This window comes from Silurus meridionalis, chromosome 26 (assembly GCF_014805685.1).
Source record: "Silurus meridionalis isolate SWU-2019-XX chromosome 26, ASM1480568v1, whole genome shotgun sequence".
Taxonomy (NCBI): domain Eukaryota; kingdom Metazoa; phylum Chordata; class Actinopteri; order Siluriformes; family Siluridae; genus Silurus; species Silurus meridionalis.
Window position 1 is genome coordinate 5,963,792 of NC_060909.1, and position 20,992 is coordinate 5,984,783.

The following is a 20,992-nucleotide window of genomic DNA, read 5'->3' on the forward strand; positions in this document are numbered from 1 at the left end:
ACTAGTTTTAAGGTTGCCTGGTAAAAATCAATCAATAATCACACTTAGAACTTGTTTATAAGTAGTATTTATTGCAAATGCTTGCTTTATGTCAACATCAGACTCTGCAGTATTAAGTCATCACACACTTTTTAAACATTATCCGTTATGGTTATTATTTTTTGGAACGGTTCTTTATACAAAGTACGTGTGACTTTTTACTAAGTTGTTCTGTAGTTTGATTTCAGTTTCGTATGTTGAATATCTTTGAGTGTTCAGTAATGACAAAATACATTCACTATTGTTTTATATTGCATTATATGTTTAAGTGTTTTATGAAGCAGAAAGTAATGATTTTGCTTTGTTTTTGCATTGTGTAACACACACAACTACTGTGTGTTACAAGACAGTCTTTATTCGAATAAATAATTGTTGAAAATACGCAAGTATGCGAAAGCTTGGTTTTAATAGTAATCTTTTTTTTAGGTTAAAATGCTTAATTTTATTTAAGACAGAATTTATAATAATGACACTAATTAAATTAAGAGGAATTCTCCTGTTTAGTAGCTCTGGTTTTAAGATCTTTCCACACTAATTAAGAAAAACGAACTGTCAAAAAATGATTAAGAAGCTAGGTTTAAGTGTTTTAATGCTTATTTGAAGACATTTGTTCTTTTCTAGATATGTTTTATTTTTTCCAGAAATTTTGTGACAATTACCAAGTGTAATTTTCTTTAATCTGACAGATCTGACTTGTTTTAATCATGCATTTAACTGTTATTTTTAGACAGCTATTTTTTTGCAGTGTTATTGTTGACTTGATTTGTCTGTTGCTTTGCTGCTTGCTAGTGCGAACAGGGGTTTGGATATATAGGAGGTCTACATTTAAATGAAGACTGGTCTTTAAATTTGGTAAATCAGCACCAAAACTGCCCAGTGAGGTGACTGGGTGAAAATGGACAGAAATGGCATCTGCTAGACCACTCTAAAAACTAAGTACAGGCATGCTTCCTTGCCCTATAAGTAGTCTTTGGCCAGATGGCTCATCTTGATAGACTTTTCCGCTGACCAGGTGCCAGAGCTAACATGGGGTCAGGAAACCATAAGACCGACCTGGTTTTCAACCATTTTGGAAGCCGAACCATCACACAGCCATATGCGGGAGTTGAATAATAAATTAAATCAAAATAATAACAACCACTGAGAGTTGGACCACTGATTGAGGAGAGATTCGACCATTAAGCTTTAATGGTCAACATCAAAACTCCACCATCTATGTTTTAGCACTTATGAAATATTACATGTAATTATGCACAGACTTTTACCTGTGTATTCTTTAGTGGTTTTCATCTTATTTTGATTACAATTATGAATGAAACTGTTGTCATGGTGATGTAAAGATGAAGGATTACCATTCATCTGTTCTTAATAGTTCTTGATTTTCAACCAGCTGGAACCAAACTAGTTTTGCTCATCAAGAACTCGTCTCTCTTCCAATGGAAACACACAAAATTGTTCCAAAGTAGAAATCAGCACTTTTGAGGAAAAAGCATGTGAAAGTTCTCTCATTGTTATAATATCATGCTTTTAGTGTGCTGCTCACAGCTATGATGATTTAGCTAACCTGAGCACGTGCCAAATCATGTTCCGTAATTTGGACAAATCGTCAGTAGGGATCATTATTTCTACACTGATATTAGGACAGTAAGGGAAGACGGTCTGTTTTTTTGTTTTTTTTAAGTTTTCATACCCCTGCTGAGATCTGGCCTGTATAACTACCGCCAGTAATGTCACCTGTGGATCTGACTGCAGCTCGTTTCTATTTACACAAGGACAACCTTAATGGCTTTAGCAGAAAGGAAAAAAAAAAAATCAACAGCCAGCAAAGAAATGAGCGGGTTTTCATAAATTCTGCTTTTCTTAAGAGTATTAGTTATTGTGAAATGCTTCTCCAATTGAAATGTAAGAGTTATTTGCTTTAACTCAGGAAGTGTCTCATGTTCATGGGCATGATCTGTAGAAATGTCAATGCACCAGGATTTATAATACAGCACACCCTGAGACCTAGTCTGATATAAGGTCAGCTTTTCAGAACAATTAATAGTCCGAATACAATATTTCAGCCCAGTCTCAAGGCGAGATATAATCACGAAATGTAATCTATTGATTCGTCCTCATAGACACGAATTTCCCTCTTTTTTAGTGTCACCGAGAACGACTTTCTATGTAATGTATTTCAGTAGGAAGTATTTTTGGTGCCTCAGCCAAAGCCAAAACAAGAAGCTGTATTGTTTTTTTTCCCGTTTGTAACCATCGCTTTATTATACACTGGTTAATTAAGGAGACTGCATTTATAAGAAACACACATTTATTACAGTATAACCCTTACTCTAACTGTATATTTTCTGCTTTATACTCTGATAAAATGGGGAAATTCTTTTTTGCAGATTACCTCTGGCATTTTGTGTCAGCATTACCCATGATCCTCTGCCTCCGTTGCTATAGAGACGGAGGCAGTTGTGCTGAGTGACATGTAAAAAGAGGGAAATTCGTGTCCATAAACTAGAATCAATAGATCAAATTTTTTGGACTAAATCACGAAATGCCGTGAGACTGTTAGATATTTAGTATATCTAAACGTGGATTGGGCTGAACTTAAATTTCTATTATATTGCTTATTAGCGAACATGTCATGATCGCTAATAAGCAATTTCTTGTATAACCCAGATCTGATGTTGCCTTTGTAAAACATTAGCATAGTTTATGGCCATGTTTATCTATAAGAAAGTACTAGACTCTCTAGATAGACCTTTAGATTGAAGTCTGGATTAAAAATAAATGACAGAATAAGTTTAATATACGCTTATATATTATATTATTTCATTTCAGTTTCATTGTAGTTCATAAAGTTTATTGTGTCTCGACTGCATTCACACCGGTGTTTTAAGGTTGATTCAGATTCAATCCCGATACTAAAAATGCACGATACTGGGTCTGAGAGTTTTGTGTTAAAGCTGTGCAGCTTGTCATTTCTGCAGAGGAAATGTGATGGAGGAAGAATCTTGGGAAATCTGGCTAGAGTGAAAATGTCTTTCGTTTAACCATACACTGAATGAGGACGCTGCCCTGTCTTTGACCGTAGACTTCATTGTATCATTTTAAAGGTTGGGGGAGGTGCAGAGGCATGCATTATGGAGGGAGGTTTTGGTATTTTGGGGTTCAAGGTCAAAGGTTTTGTGTGTATGTGTGTGTGTTGAAAGCAGTCTCCTGTCTAAACCCCCCAGCCTATTTCTGTGCATCACATTTGCATAACAAACTATATACTGTTTGGGTCTTCTGCAACTCCTAAAAGTGCCTGAGGTTTCACAAATGTCTTTGACATTGATGCACTGAAAGTTGAGTAATAATGTGCTTATCAATATTAATAATGCTTCAAAAATCCTTAACATGCAACAAGGATAATTAAAAGAGCTTAGTGTTTGCAAATAGGTATTGATGTAGATATTTCTATAAAGAGTAGCAGAATGTGAGGAATTTATGCTGTAATTATGCACCAAACTCGAGAAGCTTTTGGTTATTGTAAAAGGCTTCTGTTCTGAGAGCACATTTCGTAGTAAGGTAAGGTGCAGTACGGTTATACTTTTAGTTAGTTTTGCTAATACATACTAACTAAAAGGACAAAAAAAACTTTGACAGGCATGCAGGCATATAAATGTACTTGTAAACTATGCTTTTTATTCATTGGATGGAAATACAATGTACAACACTTTTAAAATCACCTAAACTTATAGAACACAGGGATTAGATTCATAATAGAATGAACCATTAGATAATAATATAATTGACCATTTTTAAGCTTTTTTAAAAAAGAAATCCAGCATTTTTCCTTTTTCATCAGAACACATGCGGCGCTACACCGCTATCCTTAGACTCAGTTTGTACCTATTAGCATGGGCAACTCAAATGCACTACCTCGTGCTTGGACCCGGACCGAGACTACCTCGCTCAGACCTAATTTTTTGTTGCAGACCTGAATATAATTGCTCCGTCATCAACCACTTGCCCGAAACAACTGTAAGACAAAGGGAAGCGCACCAGGTTCCCAATTGAACAGACAGTATTTGTGAAAGCACCACACGAGTTTGAGGCGTGTCACTGACGGATTCTGAAAGCCCCCTGTTTCTGCTGTACAGATTAAATCTGCCTGCCAGCTTTAGATCTTGTCAGGTCATTACTGTGATTTCTTTACCATTCATTTTACTTCTGCATTCCACTCCTCCGTTTTTTTTCCCCCGTCCCACACTGTTCTTCCTAAACTTCATCCCCTCTTTGTACTAAAGTGACAGCCTCTGTTCTGAATTGGGGCAGCGGGGCAGGCCGACCCTCTGGGTGTGTTTGTGTCCGTGTCCATTTATGGCACAAGGCTGTTAATCAACTTTCCTCTCTACAGTCAGCCAGCAGTCATTTTCCAAGTCAGTTTCGCCCACGTTATCTGTACTGACAATAAAGTCTGAGTGCTGTGACTCCAAGGTAAATGAACTGAAAAGTGATGCAAGGCATTGCGGAGCGTTTATACAAGGGAGCTTTTCACCAATATGCTGGTATTATTAAACAAAGTTTAGCATATTTAGAATTAATGCTTCTTGTACCATGGTTTCAAAGCATTGAGCTATTTTACCATTGTAATAAACATCATTCATCTACACAGTTGTTGAAAATATGAAAAGGGTGCTGGGTTCAATTTTCTTTTTCCCCTCTCTCTCTTTCTCAATCTCTCTCTCTCTCTCTCTCTCTCTCTCTCTCTCTCTCTCTCTCGGACTCTCTTCTGATGATTAATTGTTTGTGACATGAATGGTGTCTGTGTCTTGGATTTGAAAAGGACTTGGAGAGATTTGCTAAACCAGGATAACCTTTTTTCATTAGTCTCTCTCTCTCTCTCTCTCTCTCTCTCTCTCTCTCTCTCTCTCTCTCTCTATGTGTCTGTCTTGGTCTCTCTATAAGAGGGCTAAGACCGTGCTAATGCATATTTAATGCATAGTGTCTTAGTCATGCATAATGTATGAGAAAAGCAGAGGGTCAGAACTTCGGGGCACTGCAATCCCATTGCCAACATGTGGATTTTGTGCATATAGTTTTACCATGCTGATACAAATCAGTGTTTTTATCTTTGCTGTTCGATTAATCAGTATTGTTTTGGTTTTATTTTCCTAATCAAACCCTAATGGACTACATTTTTACATTGATATTAGTGTTAGTGTTAGATTTGGTGTGAGTGACCTACATAAGCTGGTGTAAAGAAATATTAGCATCCCTATATTAGTGGTTCGTCATATCATTAGCCATAAAGAGCTATGATTATGTCCACACCACTAACATTACCTTTCCTAATGAGCATACACTAAGTCAGTGACCAGGCATTCGTGAGCAAACTACAGGTTAATGTTGTAGTGTTAAATAAACTTTCTTTCGGCTTCTCCCGTTAAGGGTCGCCACAGCGGATCCTCTGCATGTTTGATTTGGCACATGTTTTTACGCTGGATGCCCTTACTAACGCAACCCTCCCTATTTATCCGGGCTTGGGACCAGCACTGAAAGTGGCTGGGGTTGGTTCCCTGACTGGGGATCGAACCCGGGCCATAGCGGTACTCATGTATTTCATTGTGTGTTTGAAATTCCTGTCAGAGATGAGCCTCTAAGTCACAGATTACTAGTCTATGTGCTAGCTTGCATTCAGTTTGTTTGTTTTTTATTCATAGTTGCTTGGTGAACATATAGATTCAACAAACAGAAGAAGACTACAAATACGTAGAGGTCAACCGATTTTTACCAATACCGATAGCTAGGTTGAAACGTGCTTGTCTTTAATTAAAATTTTTTAATTCTGTAAAGTTTTGAGACAATGTCCATTGTGAAAAGCGCTATCGAAAAATAAACTTGAACTTGAACTATAACTGATTAATCATCCGAAAAATATAAAAATTTATACTGGATAAAAAAAACAAACAAACATAACATTTAATGTAGAATAGTACAAAAATGTATTATAAAAACAGGACAGAATCAGTAAAAATGTGCTAAATTAAACAAAAATTACTATATTAATTATAATTGATAAATATAATTATATAAATAATCAAATACAAATATAATTGTATGAATTTTAAATTATAATGAATAAATTTAATATAGCACTCTCAGTTTCACCGTGCTCTCTCCGTGCAGCGTGCAGTCACACGTGTAAAAACGAAAGCGCTGGCGTCAGTGATTCGCCTTTTGAAGGCGCTCTCGTAATGGCAGCGGCTCCGGCAAATCAGTATGAATTTTAGCTGATAGTTGATATTTCAGACGATTAATTGCCAAAACCAATTAATCGGTCGAAAGTTTCCTTTAGTTTGTTTCTATGTACAAACCCTTAATGCTGTGAACAGTTTTTCTTCCAAAATCGAGAATGGGTATAGTGGATAGTCAGTGGATACCTTTATGTGTAACATGTGGATGGAACACAATACACATTATAGCTGGATGTCTTACATTATGGTTGAATTTTTGGCAAAGACACAAAACAATATCTAAGCAAGTAAAACTATTGTAAATATAGACTCATTCAACTAATAATTTCCCTAAACATGAATTCGTTTTCTTAGATTTTATTTATTTTTGCAAAAAATTAGTATTAGTATTAGTAAGAATATCATCTCGTAATGAAACCTTTTTTTTGTCTTTCAGATGTCTGGTTTAGCGTTTCTCTCTTGTTTTCATGTTCTCTCTCTCTCTCTCTCTCTCTCTCTCTTTCTCTCTTTCTCTGTCTTTCTCTCTCTCTCTTTCTTGTTCGCTTTTGGCACTAAAGTGCAAACCAGAGGAAATGACAGCTTGTGTACATGTATAGACTGAAGCACAGCACAGCCGCTCTTCCTTGGGCCCAAACAATGACCCTGACACTACAGGGGTGTGTGTGTGTGTGTGTGTGTGTGTGTGTGTGTGTGTGTGTGTCTTTTTCCAGTATCTCTGACTCTCTCTCTCTCTCTCTCTCTCTCTCTCTCTCTCTCTCTCTCTTGCTGGCTTGCTCTTTCTCTCTCAGGCTCATACTGTCGTCGTCTCTCAATAAGATGTCTGGCTTTCTGGTTTTTACATAAAAAGTTTTTTCTTCCTAATTGGCAGCAAAATCAAGGCTTAAAAACTAAAAGCAGGTTTGTTTTTTACAATCCAACAGACATCTTTTGAAATGCTTTTGGCTTCGCTGTTACGGTTGCCACAAAGCGGTTCGGTTTGCATGCACATGTCTGTCTGCGCATGTTAGTTTAAACATGTGGTATGTATGAAAGAAAGTTGCCTCTGGGCATCTCATAAGTCTCCTCACAATAGTCTTTCCAAGGCTGAGTGGATTCGAGTGATGGTAAAAAAACTAATCTGGAAGGGATAAAAAAGAAAGCTGACAATTGGAATGAAAGCTAATTCAGCTTTACGAGGTGCAGTCTTCTATTTGAGACCTTGTGTCATTTACTAAAACGTTGTCTATCTAAAACGCACCATACGCCTTCCTGTCAAGTCTCTGGTGTATACACTTCCTGTTCCTTTTCAATTTTCTACCGAAACGCACATGACTTTTTATCAGGAAACTGTGATCTCTTGGGGGTTTTTTTTCTATCTTGCTGTTTTGCCCATGGTAATGGATTTCCACGCGAATGGTAAAAGCACTTTCTATCCATCAGCATTTGTCTGTCAGTATAGCATTTTTCGATTAGTGATTGTTTTACATGGGGAGCTGTGGGAATTCTGACCTTTTTTGTGTAATATCAGGGTTTTTATCCCTCCAAAATTCCATCCTTAAATATCTTAAATATCCAGTTCTGATCTTTTTATCCCTGTCAGGATAGACATTTTATAGGATGAAAACATGAAAATGAACTGTAGTTACATTTCAACACCACCTACAAACGTTCTGACAAACACCAAATGAATGACGGAAAATGTCAAAAAAGAAAAAAGTGAATGGTCTCAATAATGACTATGTGATATAATATAATTAAATAAAGTCAATGTGATTCTTGTAATTTTGTAATTGTTTTTCACGGATCTGTAGTTTAATAAGTGTTTCAGTTTGGGCAAACTTTTACTTTAGCTTTACTACATTTCAGAGTCAAATATCTGACTTTTTACTCAACTACATTTTACGAAAACAGGCGTTCCATTGTGTTTATGAGTGGATAATATTTGTAACATTTTTAAAGGCTTGCCGTTTGGCACTTGGTTGTATCTACTTAGCAAGAACATACAGTCCAGCGTCAGTTCAACATAGATTTATATCATTTTCCTAAATAATTTCATTCTGTCAAAAGGTTAGTGTGCTAAAAGTACCGTAACTCTTTATGTTTATGAGTTAATGAGTGTTTTCACATAAACTGAGTTGATAAATTAAAGAGTCCTGTGACAAAAATGATAAAAGAAACATTATAGCTATCATAAATCATAGTACTTTGGATACTTGAATACATTTGAAGGCAAATACTTTTGAATGTTTACTCAAGTGAAAGTTTAAAGCACTTTTACTTTTATTGGAGTCATTTTTTACAAAGTGTATTTCTACTTTAGCTCAAGAACATGGTGTGCGTATTTCAGAAAACACTGGACTTCACTGTGGGGAAAAAGGTGTCAGTCAAAAGGAAAACTTGTTTCATAATATATTTATATCTTCTTATATCTACAGCATTGTGCTTGAAAATTACCGTAAGTAAATTAACTTCTTTTGCATCCCATCAATAATCTTTCTAGACCTTTTTATGTGTGTGTTTCAGGTCTCTGGATGGGAGGTTACAGGTGTCTCATAGAAAGGGTCTTCCTCATGTGATCTACTGCCGGCTGTGGCGCTGGCCCGACCTTCAGTCTCACCACGAGCTCAGAGCCATGGAGCTGTGCGAGTTTGCTTTCCATATGAAGAAGGACGAGGTGTGTGTGAACCCATACCATTATCAGCGTGTAGAAACGCCAGGTAAGAGACATGTCCTGCTGTGTTTATATAGGCATCAAGCAACAGTAGTTTACTAGTAGCGGACAAAGGAAGAGGCAATAAAAAAACACTGACAACAGCACTATGAAGTGAAAATATATTTAAGATATAAGGGTGAGATATTTAGTATTATCTACAATATGGGTCTTCTGCACTGTATAACTGGGGGTCTTCATTTTTTATTTAGAACTTAAAACTAGGGGTGACCCCCGAGTAGACGAAAACTCGAGCCTGTTTCGACTACCAATCTCACAGTCGAATCTTTGATACAAGGATCATACCATTTTGGTTATATAGGGGTGCACAATGTCTGATTTCACATAGAACTACCGGTTTTCTCCCAATAGGTTGATATACAGCCTATTATGATAATGTTGTCAATAAAGATGTGAAAAGAAAGAAGCCTCTAATAAATATTTTTAACGTGTGAATAAATCCACCCCCCCCAATTCTGTTCTAGTTTAATTATGTACATTCATTTTTTATTGTTTTTCATTGCTTTGATATTGAGCACACACTATTCCACTATTAGTTAAGCAAGACTTGTCCAATCTGATTCAACTTTGCAAATCCTTAGTCGAGGACACCTCTACATATCAAGCCCCCCAGTCAAGCACAGTCACAACGTGTTTGGTAGCAGTTTCTAATGTCACAAAAGCAAAGTTTTTTTGCTGCCCTTTTATATAAGATTTTTTGGTCAATTAAAAAAAAATCCCTGTTCTGCAGTTCTTCCACCAGTTCTGGTCCCTCGGCACACTGAGATTCCCAGTGAGTTTCCTCCTCTGGATGACTACAGTCACTCCATACCTGAAAACACCAACTTCCCCGCTGGCATTGAACCACCAAGCAACTACATTGCAGGTAAGAGTATGAGAAAGCATGTATCCCATTAATTATAGAAGCTCTGCTGCCTTTAGACTAAGACCAAGATTCTGGTTCTCAGCACCTGTGAGGGGTGAACTACAAAAACTTGCAAGTGAAAAAGTTGAAGTTATAACCACAAAATGCTCTGAGCACATGAACTGATTTCATTACATGAGGCTGAATGAGGCTGTGCACAGGACAGGAGCTGGCAGAGACAGACAGAGACAGAAAACGCAGACAAAGAAAGAGTTTAGCAGAGTCCATTTAAAAGATGCCAGCAAGGACGAGCACCGTGAACACTGCTGCAGACACACATACACACACACACACACACACACACACACACACACACACACACACACACACACAGAGTGAAGCCACAGGGAATAGTCTGATAAAGCAGCAGATACTGTCTCCTTCTTTCTCTCTCTCTCTTTCTTTTTCTCTTTCTCTCTCTCTCTCTCTCTCTCTCTATCTCTCTCTCTTACTCTTTCACTCTCTCACACTCATGCACACACACACCTTACTGTAATCTTAATATCTAGTCATACACGATTTAATTCACCTACTGTAAAAGCACAAGTACATACACAGATACATGCATGCACTATTTATCAATTTATCAGTTAGCTATTACCTGCTAACATGTGTTTCTTACAGGTAGGATTTCAGTATCTGAGCCTCTATTTGAAATGTATTTATTTTTTATTATCCAACAGTAGGCAAAATGAACTAAATAAGCCATAGCAAACAAATAGTATGTTTATCTGTGATAATTATACAAAACATTTGTGAGCCAGGTTAAAAGAGAGGGTGTGTAATTAACTCTTACACTTACTTTGTTAGAAAAAATTTACACCCATTTACTAAGTAAATTACTGGAGTAGGTGTGAGTGCTATAAGACAAGGTTGGGCTGTAGTGAATAAAACCCTGACAATGAGCTCTTGGTTGAGTCCCAACTGTGTGAAATGGTACAGTGCTTGTGGGAAAGATCTAATCTGTGCTGCATTTGGCAGATTTCACTTGGGATGTGCTCTTCATTTGCGTCACCAGATCGGTATTTAATTCAGGTTTTGGAAAAGTGGTCAGTTACAGTAAGGTTGACTTTCCATTTCCGAGACAGGGCAGAGCTGCACAGCTGCTATTGAAAATAAACGTATTCCAAACAGGAAGTTCGGTCTGAGGAAAGACAGAATGAGTCACATACATACTGAGTGCTACACCTGTTAGCAGGTCCTATGTGAGTGTGTGTGTGTGTGTGTGTGTGTGTGTGTGGTGGGTGTGTTGGTGGGGGGTCATTCAAAGTGCTGGATTTTATTTTAGTTGAAATAATAAATATTTCTTATGATGAAACATACACTATATGGACAAAAGTTTGTGGACACCTGCCCATAAGATTGATATGTGCTTTTCTAACATTTACATTCCACATTAAATTTCAATTTGCTTTATAGCAGGCCACTCAAGATCTCTTATTCCAATTCATGTATACCAAATCTTCCTGGAGATGGCATTACATTTAAATTTAGCAGATGCATTTATCTACAGTGACTTACATTTATCTCAATCATACTATGGGGTTAAGGGGCCTTGCTCAGGGGCCCAGGAGTGACCACTCGGTATGGCTGGAATATGAACTCACAACATTTTAATTCGAATTTAATTTAAGATTTTTTAGGCAGGAAGTGAGAATTGTCTCACCGCACCCACTGCCCTAGTTTGTGCTACATGAATAAGTGTCCTAATATTGATTAATGTTACGTGGAAAATCTGTCTGCGAGAGAGGAATTATTCAGCAGATGAGTCTATAACACACAAAGAATGTGTCCATAGATGTACTGCAATACATTTTTTTATGCACCTGCATGACCTAAAATTTTGTGTGTGTTTGTGTGTGTGTGTGTGTGTGTGTGTGTGTGTGTGTGTGTGTGTGTGTGTGTGTGTGTGTGTGAACTGTATATCTTATTGTGGAAACAATATCTATAATATAACAATAGTAATATAACAAGTCTGATTACTCAGGTTAAGGTTCATGTTTAGTATTCATTACTTCTAATGCATATTAACAAATATATTAATATGAGTGTGTTTATTTTATTTATTTATTTGTTTTTTTAGAAACACCTCCTCCAGGCTACCTCAGTGAGGATGGGGAGACGAGTGACTATTCCCTGAACCCTAGCATGGACACAGGTAAGTTGTCATCATCAACGTGCTGAATGTCTATAAAAACATCCCATGTAAAGCATTTAAAACTGTCTCATGAAATGAGGTCATATATTAGAGCTCAGCCTATGAGAATGATTGCGTTTGGACGTACTTGTCAGTGCACTCCATCATATTTAATCACTTTTATGAAGTGAAATCTCTTCATCTCTAACCATCTGCTTAATTTTTTTTTTTTTAGGATCTCCAAGCCTTTCACCAAATTCTTTATCTCCACCCCCGAGCACCTTAGGTAGGATTTTTTATGAAATGTGTATATTTGTTTTTTATATGTTTGTGTGTTTGTACACTTGTGTTATGAATTCTTTCCTCCACCGATCCAGAGGAAGCCACAGCTGAATGCACCTTTTGTCTTCCGCTTGGTCTGATCTCTGTGTGAGCACTCGGACAAACACGGCACACACTTCACATGCATGACAGTATCCTGTTGCATATTATCTGAAGTGAAGATCCCAGGGCTTGTCCTCCTTCATGGTGCTGGAATAATAAACAGCAAACTTCCATGCAGCCACACATAGGGGTTTTGTTCCTCCAGCCCATTTCCTGTAGCTCTTTCTTTCTTTTCTTTTTTCCCTTTCTGAAGCAGTTACAGGAATTGCAGTGTGTTTATGAAGCTGGCAGTGTAAGGCAATAATTTTCTTGCCCGAGTAATGCTGGTGTTTCCATTGCTCTTTTTCTGGGAATCTACACTTGCTATTAACATAACTGAGTCACAGAGCTCCACCCTTTTTGCTACAAACTATTCTAACATCTTGAATTGTTGGTTTTGATTTGTTTCATTCTATTGTTTTTTTTTTTTTTCTTTTTCCTTTCTCTCTGTCAGACCTGCAGCCTGTGACGTACTGTGAGCCAGCGTTCTGGTGCTCCATATCCTACTATGAGCTGAATCAGCGAGTGGGGGAGATCTTCCACGCATCCCAGCCCTCTCTCACAGTAGACGGGTTTACCGATCCATCCAACTCAGAGCGTTTCTGCCTGGGCCTCCTGTCCAATATTAACCGCAACGCTGCTGTGGAGCTCACACGCAGACACATCGGTACACTCCGACTTCCAAACGTCATACACATAGAGAGCGTGAAAACCTGAAGACATAATCCTTGATTAGACATAGACAAGATAGACATCTCAAGCAATATTTCACCCATGATCATACTAGCCATTTTTTTATAGGAAAGCCAGCACTTGGAGGACGTTTTATGGTTCAGATGATGAGCATGTTTTGAGCGTAAAAGCACTGCTGCTACTGAGTAATTCCTGCTATCAGATTTAGCTGGAAAAGAGATTTTTTTCCACCCTTACCCTACTAGTGATTTTCACTTTCCCACTGAGCCTCAGTTTGATTGTTTAAAGTGCTTCACGCACTAGTTTTCCAGAAAGATCTCCATCTTCCAAATAGAGTGGTGGGGCTTTTTTAACTGAAGTTCATGGAAATTTGACCTGAATTGTTTTGCAGCTGACAAAATGCATGGTGAATTAGTGATCACAGTGTTAAACAGAATCTGATTCTATATAAATAATAGTGTTAGGGGTGTGTTGTATAACCAAAATTCTATTTTACAGTATGAGCAATTTTATTGCATGGTAACCATATATTATTTATATCATTGTACTTTGGATACTTTAAGTACATTTGAAGGCAAATACGTTCGTAATTTTACTCAAGTGAAAGTTTACTTTACGTTTACTGGAGTCATATATTACCTAATGTATATCTACTTTAACTCAAGTACATTGTTTGTGTACTTTGTCCACCACTGCTTATTATTGCTGTGTCTTTGATAAAAATGGAAAAGGATTAATGATTTTATTAATACATTCAGTTCATTCAAGGAAATTACCACCATCTGTGTTTCTGCCTTTAGCTCTGTCTATACCTAATGTTGTTTAAGGGTAATATGATACGATAATTGTGTGTGCGTGTGTGTGTGTGCTTGTGCGCGTACTTATTTAGGCCGAGGAGTGCGTTTATACTACATAGGAGGCGAGGTGTTTGCTGAGTGTCTCAGTGACAGCGCCATCTTTGTTCAGAGTCCCAACTGCAACCAGCGTTATGGCTGGCACCCTGCCACCGTCTGCAAGATCCCCCCAGGTCAGAGATAAGCTAAACCACTGACTCAAAATGTCTGATATGTTTTTAGATTATAAATCATCTTGTTTATTTTTTTTACATCAAGTTTAGTTACTTCACCAAAGTGGGTTTGAAAAAAAAAACTAGTCTTCCTTTCTCCTGGGTTTCCTGCTCTGGATATTCTTGATTTCTTCCTTTTTAATATGTACTTAAATTGTATGAAAGATTAATGTAAATTATTATAACAATATAATGAGCAATTAATATAAGCCAGCAATAACTCAGCAATATTAAATTTTTTTGGCCCCAAATCCCAACTCTGTCTCGTATTTGTTTTCTTTTTTTGAAGGGTAAAGCTATTTAAAAAGTTTGAAGATACAATATTAATAAACATACAGCATTTAATTTGGTATTTAACTTTGTTGAAGTAACAGCTTAGGGTGGATGTCCAAGGTTAAAACAATATAATTAATCACAAAAGGAAAAGATCTTGTCAGCTACAGCTGGTCAGTGTTACAGCTTCAGAATAATATCATTATCAGTTTAAGATCAGTATCGTGATAAATGACCTCATAATACCTTTTTTGTGACATCATAGATATTCAAATGTTTACAGATTGTATTTGTTACATTTACTTTTATGGATGTTATTTTATATAAGGTATTATAAGTTAGCATATTGCAAAAGAAATTGATTTTGAGCAGACCTGTATTGTATTGTATTGTATTGTGATATATATCATGTATCAAGTCTATACTCATGTTCATGATTCATGCATCTTAATATAATCACAATATTGATATACTAATATATAATGTATTGATATGTCTGCCCTCTCTCAGGCAAACGTGTATCAGTAATATTTTATGTGTGCATTTTTTTCTTAGGCTGTAATCTTAAGATCTTCAATAATCAAGAGTTTGCAGCTCTTTTGGCCCAGTCGGTAAACCAAGGCTTCGAGGCAGTGTATCAGCTGACCCGCATGTGCACCATCCGCATGAGCTTTGTCAAGGGCTGGGGAGCCGAGTACAGGTGAGTCTAATCTGTCTCACCTGAGCCACCAATCAAATATAACGTGAGATTTTCTCATACGTAAAATCTGGTTAATGATCAGTCAGAAGTGTTTCTGAAATCCACCCAGTGAAACATTAGTAGGTATAAATATTAATGAAGTTTTTTTTAACCTGTAAAAGAGTTAAATTGTGCCCACTGGCTGAATTTAGGATTTAGTGAATGAGCTGAATGTGTGTGTATTCAAATTAAAATTTTTATTTGCCACATAAACATTAATACAGAGTACGACATGTAGTGAAATGCTTATAATGACTGTCCTACATGTAAACATGTAAACATACATTTGTAAAGTAAAGTAAAATCTAAAAAGTATAAAAGTATATTAAAAGTATGAAGTGTACTAAAGTGTAGAAATAAGGTAAAAAATCTAATACTATATATATATATATATATATATATATATATATATATATATATATATATATATATATATATACATATATATATATATAAACTAATTGTGCAAAAAGGTAAAAGTGAGAAAGAGAGAGAATTCTAGGTACTAGATGCTTGGTGTTTGCCTTCAAGAACAGAACCTCTTTCCACAGCAGAGAAAAGTTCTGCTTAATTTTGAAGTCCACTATTAACTCCTTAGTCTTTCTGACGTTCAGAAGAAGATTCTTCTCTCGGCACCATCTCTCTAGGTTTTTAATCTCCTTTGGGTAGGACGTTTACTCGCCAGTAAAGATCAGGCCCACCACAACAGTGTCATCAGCAAACTTGATGGTGGTGGAGTTGGAAGTGGACACACAGTCATATGTGGGTGGAAATCTGTCTGTCCGATCTGTCTGGTTTCTCAGTGATGGTTTTAGTGTTACAACCAGAATCTCCACTCGATGAACACCTTAAGCCGCGTAGATAAGCATACCAGCCATGTAAACTGTTCGGTCTATGCAAGTAACACAGCTCTGACAACACACTGCTCTGAGAAGTGTCAAAAGCTTTCTGGTCTCTCTCTCTCTTTCTCTCTCTCTCTCTTTCTCTCTCTTTCTGTCTCTTTCCGTCTCTTTCAATACTTTGCATTTGTGTTTTGCTGTCCCTGTCTCATGACTAATCTATTGTTGGAACTAACCATAATTGAAACCAGTTGAGGATTTCCACTCGGAAATTCACCATAAAGATGTGAGACAAAAAAAAAGAGAAAGAAAGAAAGAATAAAAACAGAGAAAGTCTGTCCTTTGAACAGGCATTTCCCCTCACTCTCATTCTCCTTATTTATCTCTCAGTGGCGCCTACATTTTTTTCCCCACACATTTTTAAAATATATGCCTATGTTTTTTGTTGTTTTTTAATAAAAAATTATTGAGTCGGGAAAGAAAAATACGCTATAATATGATGTTCCTGATCTTCCATGTGTTGGAACGTCTGTAATAGTAGTTAAAGAAAAAACAGAAAATCTGCTTTTCTTTTTTATTCTCAGGCTAAGCTTCTGGGCTTGAACTGATGGAAGTTTCCATATGCACACCCAACTCAGATATGTCCTTGATCATTATGGCCGAGTGCATACCTAACCCCAGATTTCTCTTACATCCTCACATGGGTCTGTAAACAGCTTTAGATAGAAAAGCCATTGGTGGTAGCAAAGTACCAAGACAAAGACAAGAACAGAGACAAGATCATAAGTGACAGAAATTTTTAACAAATGAGATCTGAGTAATCTTAACATATTCCAGTGATGTTAGGAAGCTTGCATCAGAGTGCCGGGTCAGCCATGATACAGCGCCCTTAGAGGGTTAAGGTCTTAGCCTAAGGGCCCCAGGAAAGGCAGCTTGGCGATACCGATGCCTGAACCCCCGACCTTCCAATCAGTAACCCAAAACCTTTACCATTGATCATTTGAATGAATAAATAAATAGGTACCTGTTACAGTCATATTGACATATGACATTTTTAATTCTCACAACATTATGATAATGGCAGCAGATAATTAAACACCTCAGTTTGAGTCATGTGGCAGGATTAACACTTTATGAAACAGGTGTGGGACATCAAAAAACACTTTCAAGACTTTGAAAGCTCTTGTACACAAAAAGCAGTTAAAAGGCACTACTCATGATCTGATTCGATGAGATTTTTCACCATGTGAAAAACAAACAAACAAAAATGTAAACTTTAATATTTTATGTAGTACACTGCTAGCAGCTGATTGGAAAAATAACTGAATGAAAAGGTGTACATTGTGTTCCTAATAAAAAGCCCTCCTATAAATCTGCCATTTTTCTTATACATTGAGCAGGCTGCTGTCTTGGCAGCTGTGAGCTCAAATATACGACTTTTAATTTCAAAGATTAAGTATGAGGAAGACGATTTATTACTTATTTTTGTTGGAATACTTAGAGTCCTTCACCTTTTTCTTCTTCTACTTCTTTCGGCTTTTACCATTAGGGGTCACCACAGTGGATCATCTGTCGTCATACTACTCTGTCCGCCACATCTGCCTCTTTCAAACCAACCAAATTCAGCTCTGCTACCTCCAGCTCCACCACCTGTCTTTTACTCAATGCTACTGTCTCTAAACCATACAACATTGCAGGTCTCACCACAGTCCTATAAACTTTCCCTTATACTCTTGCAGATACCCCACTATCACAAATCACTCCTGCCACTCTTCTCCACCCCGCCTGCACTCTTTTCTTCAACTTCTCTAACACACTCTCAATTACTTTGCACTGTTGATCCCTGGTACTTAAACTCATCCACCTTCTCCACCTCTTCTCCCTGCAACCGCACCACTCCACTGCCCTCCCTCTCATTCACACACATTTACTCACCACAAATTACAATATCAACTCCAAACATCATAGTCAACGGAGACTCCTGTCTGACCTCGTCCGTCAACCTGTCCATTGCCACTGCAAACAGGAAAGGGCTCAGAGTCGATCCTTGATGCAGTCCCACCTCCACCTTGAACCAGTCTGTGGTTCCTACTGCACACTTCACTACTGTCCTCATACATGTCCTGCACCACCCTCACATACTTCTCTGACACACCAGACTTCCTCATACAATACCACAATTCCCACTTTCTCTAGATTCACAAACCCACAATGCAACACCTCCTTCTCTATACTTCTCCATCAACATCCTCAAAGCAAATATTGCGTCTGTAGTGCTCTTCCTCGGCTTGAAACGATACTGCTGCTCACAACTGGTCACCTCTTCTCTCAGCCTGGCCTTTTATTATTCTTAACCATAACTTCATGGTGTGACTGATCAACTTTATTCCCCTGTAGCTACTGCAGGTTTGCACATCTCCCTTATTCTTAAAATCATTACCAGCACACTCCTTCTCCATTCCTCAGGCATCCTTTTACCTTTCAGAATCTTGTTTGACAATCTTGTTACAAACTCCACTGTCATCTCACCTAAACATCTCCATGCTTCTAATGGTATGTCATCATCCTCCTAAAAGCTGCTCTCACTTCCCCTTACTAATCCTATCCACTTCCTGCTTCACCATCTCCACATCGTCCAACCTTCTCTCTCTCTCTAATTTTCCCTATTCTTCAGCTTCTCAAAATATTCCCTCCACCTTCTCAACATACTCTCCTCACTAGTCAGCAGTTTCATCTGCACTCTTTATTGCTGTAACTTGCAGCACATCCTTCCCAGCTCGGTCCCTCTGCCAGGCCAGTCGGTACAAATCCTTTTCTCCTTCCCTAACTTCTCATACAACTCCTTATATGACTTTTCCTTTGCTTTCACCACATCCCTCTTTACCTGCTGCCGCAGCTGCTTGTACTCCTGCCCATTTTTCTAATTTCTTTGTCTTCCTTTTTCTTTTCAGATGTCACACCAACTACCTTTCTAGCTGTCTCCCTTATCACTTCTGCAGTAGTTGGCCAATCATCCAGCACCTTTTCACCAGTTTCCACCTTTTTTTTTTTTTTTTTTAGTCTTTATTCTCCTCCTTTATTTCTTCTTCACCACCAAAGCCATTTTACAGACCACCATCCGATGCAGTCCCCAAACTCCTTTAGGTTGAATCTCCTGCATAGAATGTAGTCCACCTGTATGCACCTTCCTCCACTCTTATACCTCACCCTATGCTCCTCCTTCTTCTTAAAAGAAGTATTTACCACTGCCATCTGCCCTTCCATGTTCCTCTTCTTAAGACCATACCTACCCATCCCCTCCTTATCACCTCTGTTCCCTTCACCTACATAGCAATTGAAATCTGCCCCAATTACCTCCACCACTTTATCTAACTCAATCCAGAATGTTTCCTTCTCCTCCATCTCACAACCCACTTGTGGAGCATAAGCACTGATGACATTTATTATTACTCCTACAACTTCTAGCTTCACGTTCATCACCCTATCAGAAACTCTCTTCACCTCCACTACACTCTTACTGTACTCTTCCTTCATCACCCCTTAACCATTTCTCTTTCCATCCACACTATGATAGAACAGTTTAAACACCTCTAATGTTCCTGGCCTTACTCCCTTTCCACTTGGTCTCCTGAACACACAACATGTCTACCTTTCTCCTCTCCATCATATCAGCTACCTCTCTCCCTTTACCAGTCATAGTACCAACATTTAAAGTACCAACCCAAACCTTCATTCTCCTACACTTCTCCTTTCCCTGCTGTCTTTGTAGACATCGTCCTCCTCTCCTTCTCCTCCTTCATCCAACAGTAGCCTAATTTCTACTGGTACTCTGTTGGCTAACAATACCTGTGGGGGTTGTTGGTAACCCAGGCCTCGACCGATCTGGTATGAAATTCTGGTTTGTGATCCGCATGTTTGATTTGGCACGTTTTACGCTGGATGCCCTTACTATTAATCCGGACTTGGAATCGGCACTAAGAGTGCACTGGCTTGTACAACCCTAATGGCTGGGTTTCTTAAAGAGTTCCTCACCCCGATCGCATATTAAACTAAATTCCCCACGCAGAACTACGCCTCGAGCAGTACTAGGCCTAGCATGTTCCTCTCCATTAGTGCAGCCAGTGAGTCATTTATTCTGCTCACAGTTTGAATAAGAATAATTTGAAGCAGTACAAAACCGTAAACCCGAAGTTCAGGCTATAAATCCCTTTAAATCAGGGCCTCATCTCGTCTGTCGCTCTCACTCTCTAATCTTTCCTCATGTTTTCTTTCTTCGTTCTCAGGGTGTCCCTATGCCACCCTGCACATGTTCTTCCTCGCTTTGATCTCCAGTGATTTTTGCGGCGGCGTTTGGATGAGTAGAGCTGACTAAAGTCTGAGAGTCATTTAAAAACATGAAGGAGTTAAAGTGTGCTAAAAGAAAATAGTCGGCTGCATCTGAAGAGAGAGAGAGAGAGAGAGAGAGAGAGAGAGAGAGAGAGAGACTCAAGTAGGAAAAGAGCGAGAGAGCTGCCTTTGTTTCGACATTTCATCAAGTGACAAAGCAGCTATTAAAGCCAATTAGGAACACAGAGCGGAAACCGCAATTAGATGGATTTGGACTGTGTGTGTGTGTGTGTGTGTGTGTGTGTGTGTGTGTGTGTGTGTGTGTGAGACATTGAGTAAATGATTATGAGAGAGATAAAAATCCAGACAGAGAGGAGAAGAGCAGAATAAGAAATAAATAAGGAGTAAGGTGAAGCAAAGATTCAAGGTCTCTGAGATCCAGAGACAAGGTGTTTGTGTGAGTGTGTATGTGTGTGTGTGTATAATGGAGAGAAAGAGACTGGGCCATTGTGTAATCAGAGTGGAATGTAGGAGAGTGTGTTTGGCAGTGGTGGTGGTCCCTGTGAGAGCCTGGAGTCGTGTAGAGCAGAGTTTACACACAGACTGAGCTCAA

The 20,992-nt window shown here is 38.2% G+C and overlaps 1 protein-coding gene across 1 annotated transcript in view; it reads left to right on the forward strand.

The window, feature by feature from the left end:
- The window catches only part of smad3a (SMAD family member 3a), a 36,456-nt gene that overhangs the window by 10,496 nt on the left and 4,968 nt on the right, over nt 1–20,992 (forward strand). The window contains exons 2-8 of the mRNA XM_046840121.1: nt 8,772–8,965; nt 9,710–9,844; nt 11,967–12,041; nt 12,256–12,306; nt 12,898–13,110; nt 14,026–14,163; nt 15,031–15,175. Coding sequence (XP_046696077.1) covers nt 8,772–8,965; nt 9,710–9,844; nt 11,967–12,041; nt 12,256–12,306; nt 12,898–13,110; nt 14,026–14,163; nt 15,031–15,175 — 951 coding nt within the window. The remainder of the gene's footprint in view (nt 1–8,771; nt 8,966–9,709; nt 9,845–11,966; nt 12,042–12,255; nt 12,307–12,897; nt 13,111–14,025; nt 14,164–15,030; nt 15,176–20,992) is intronic.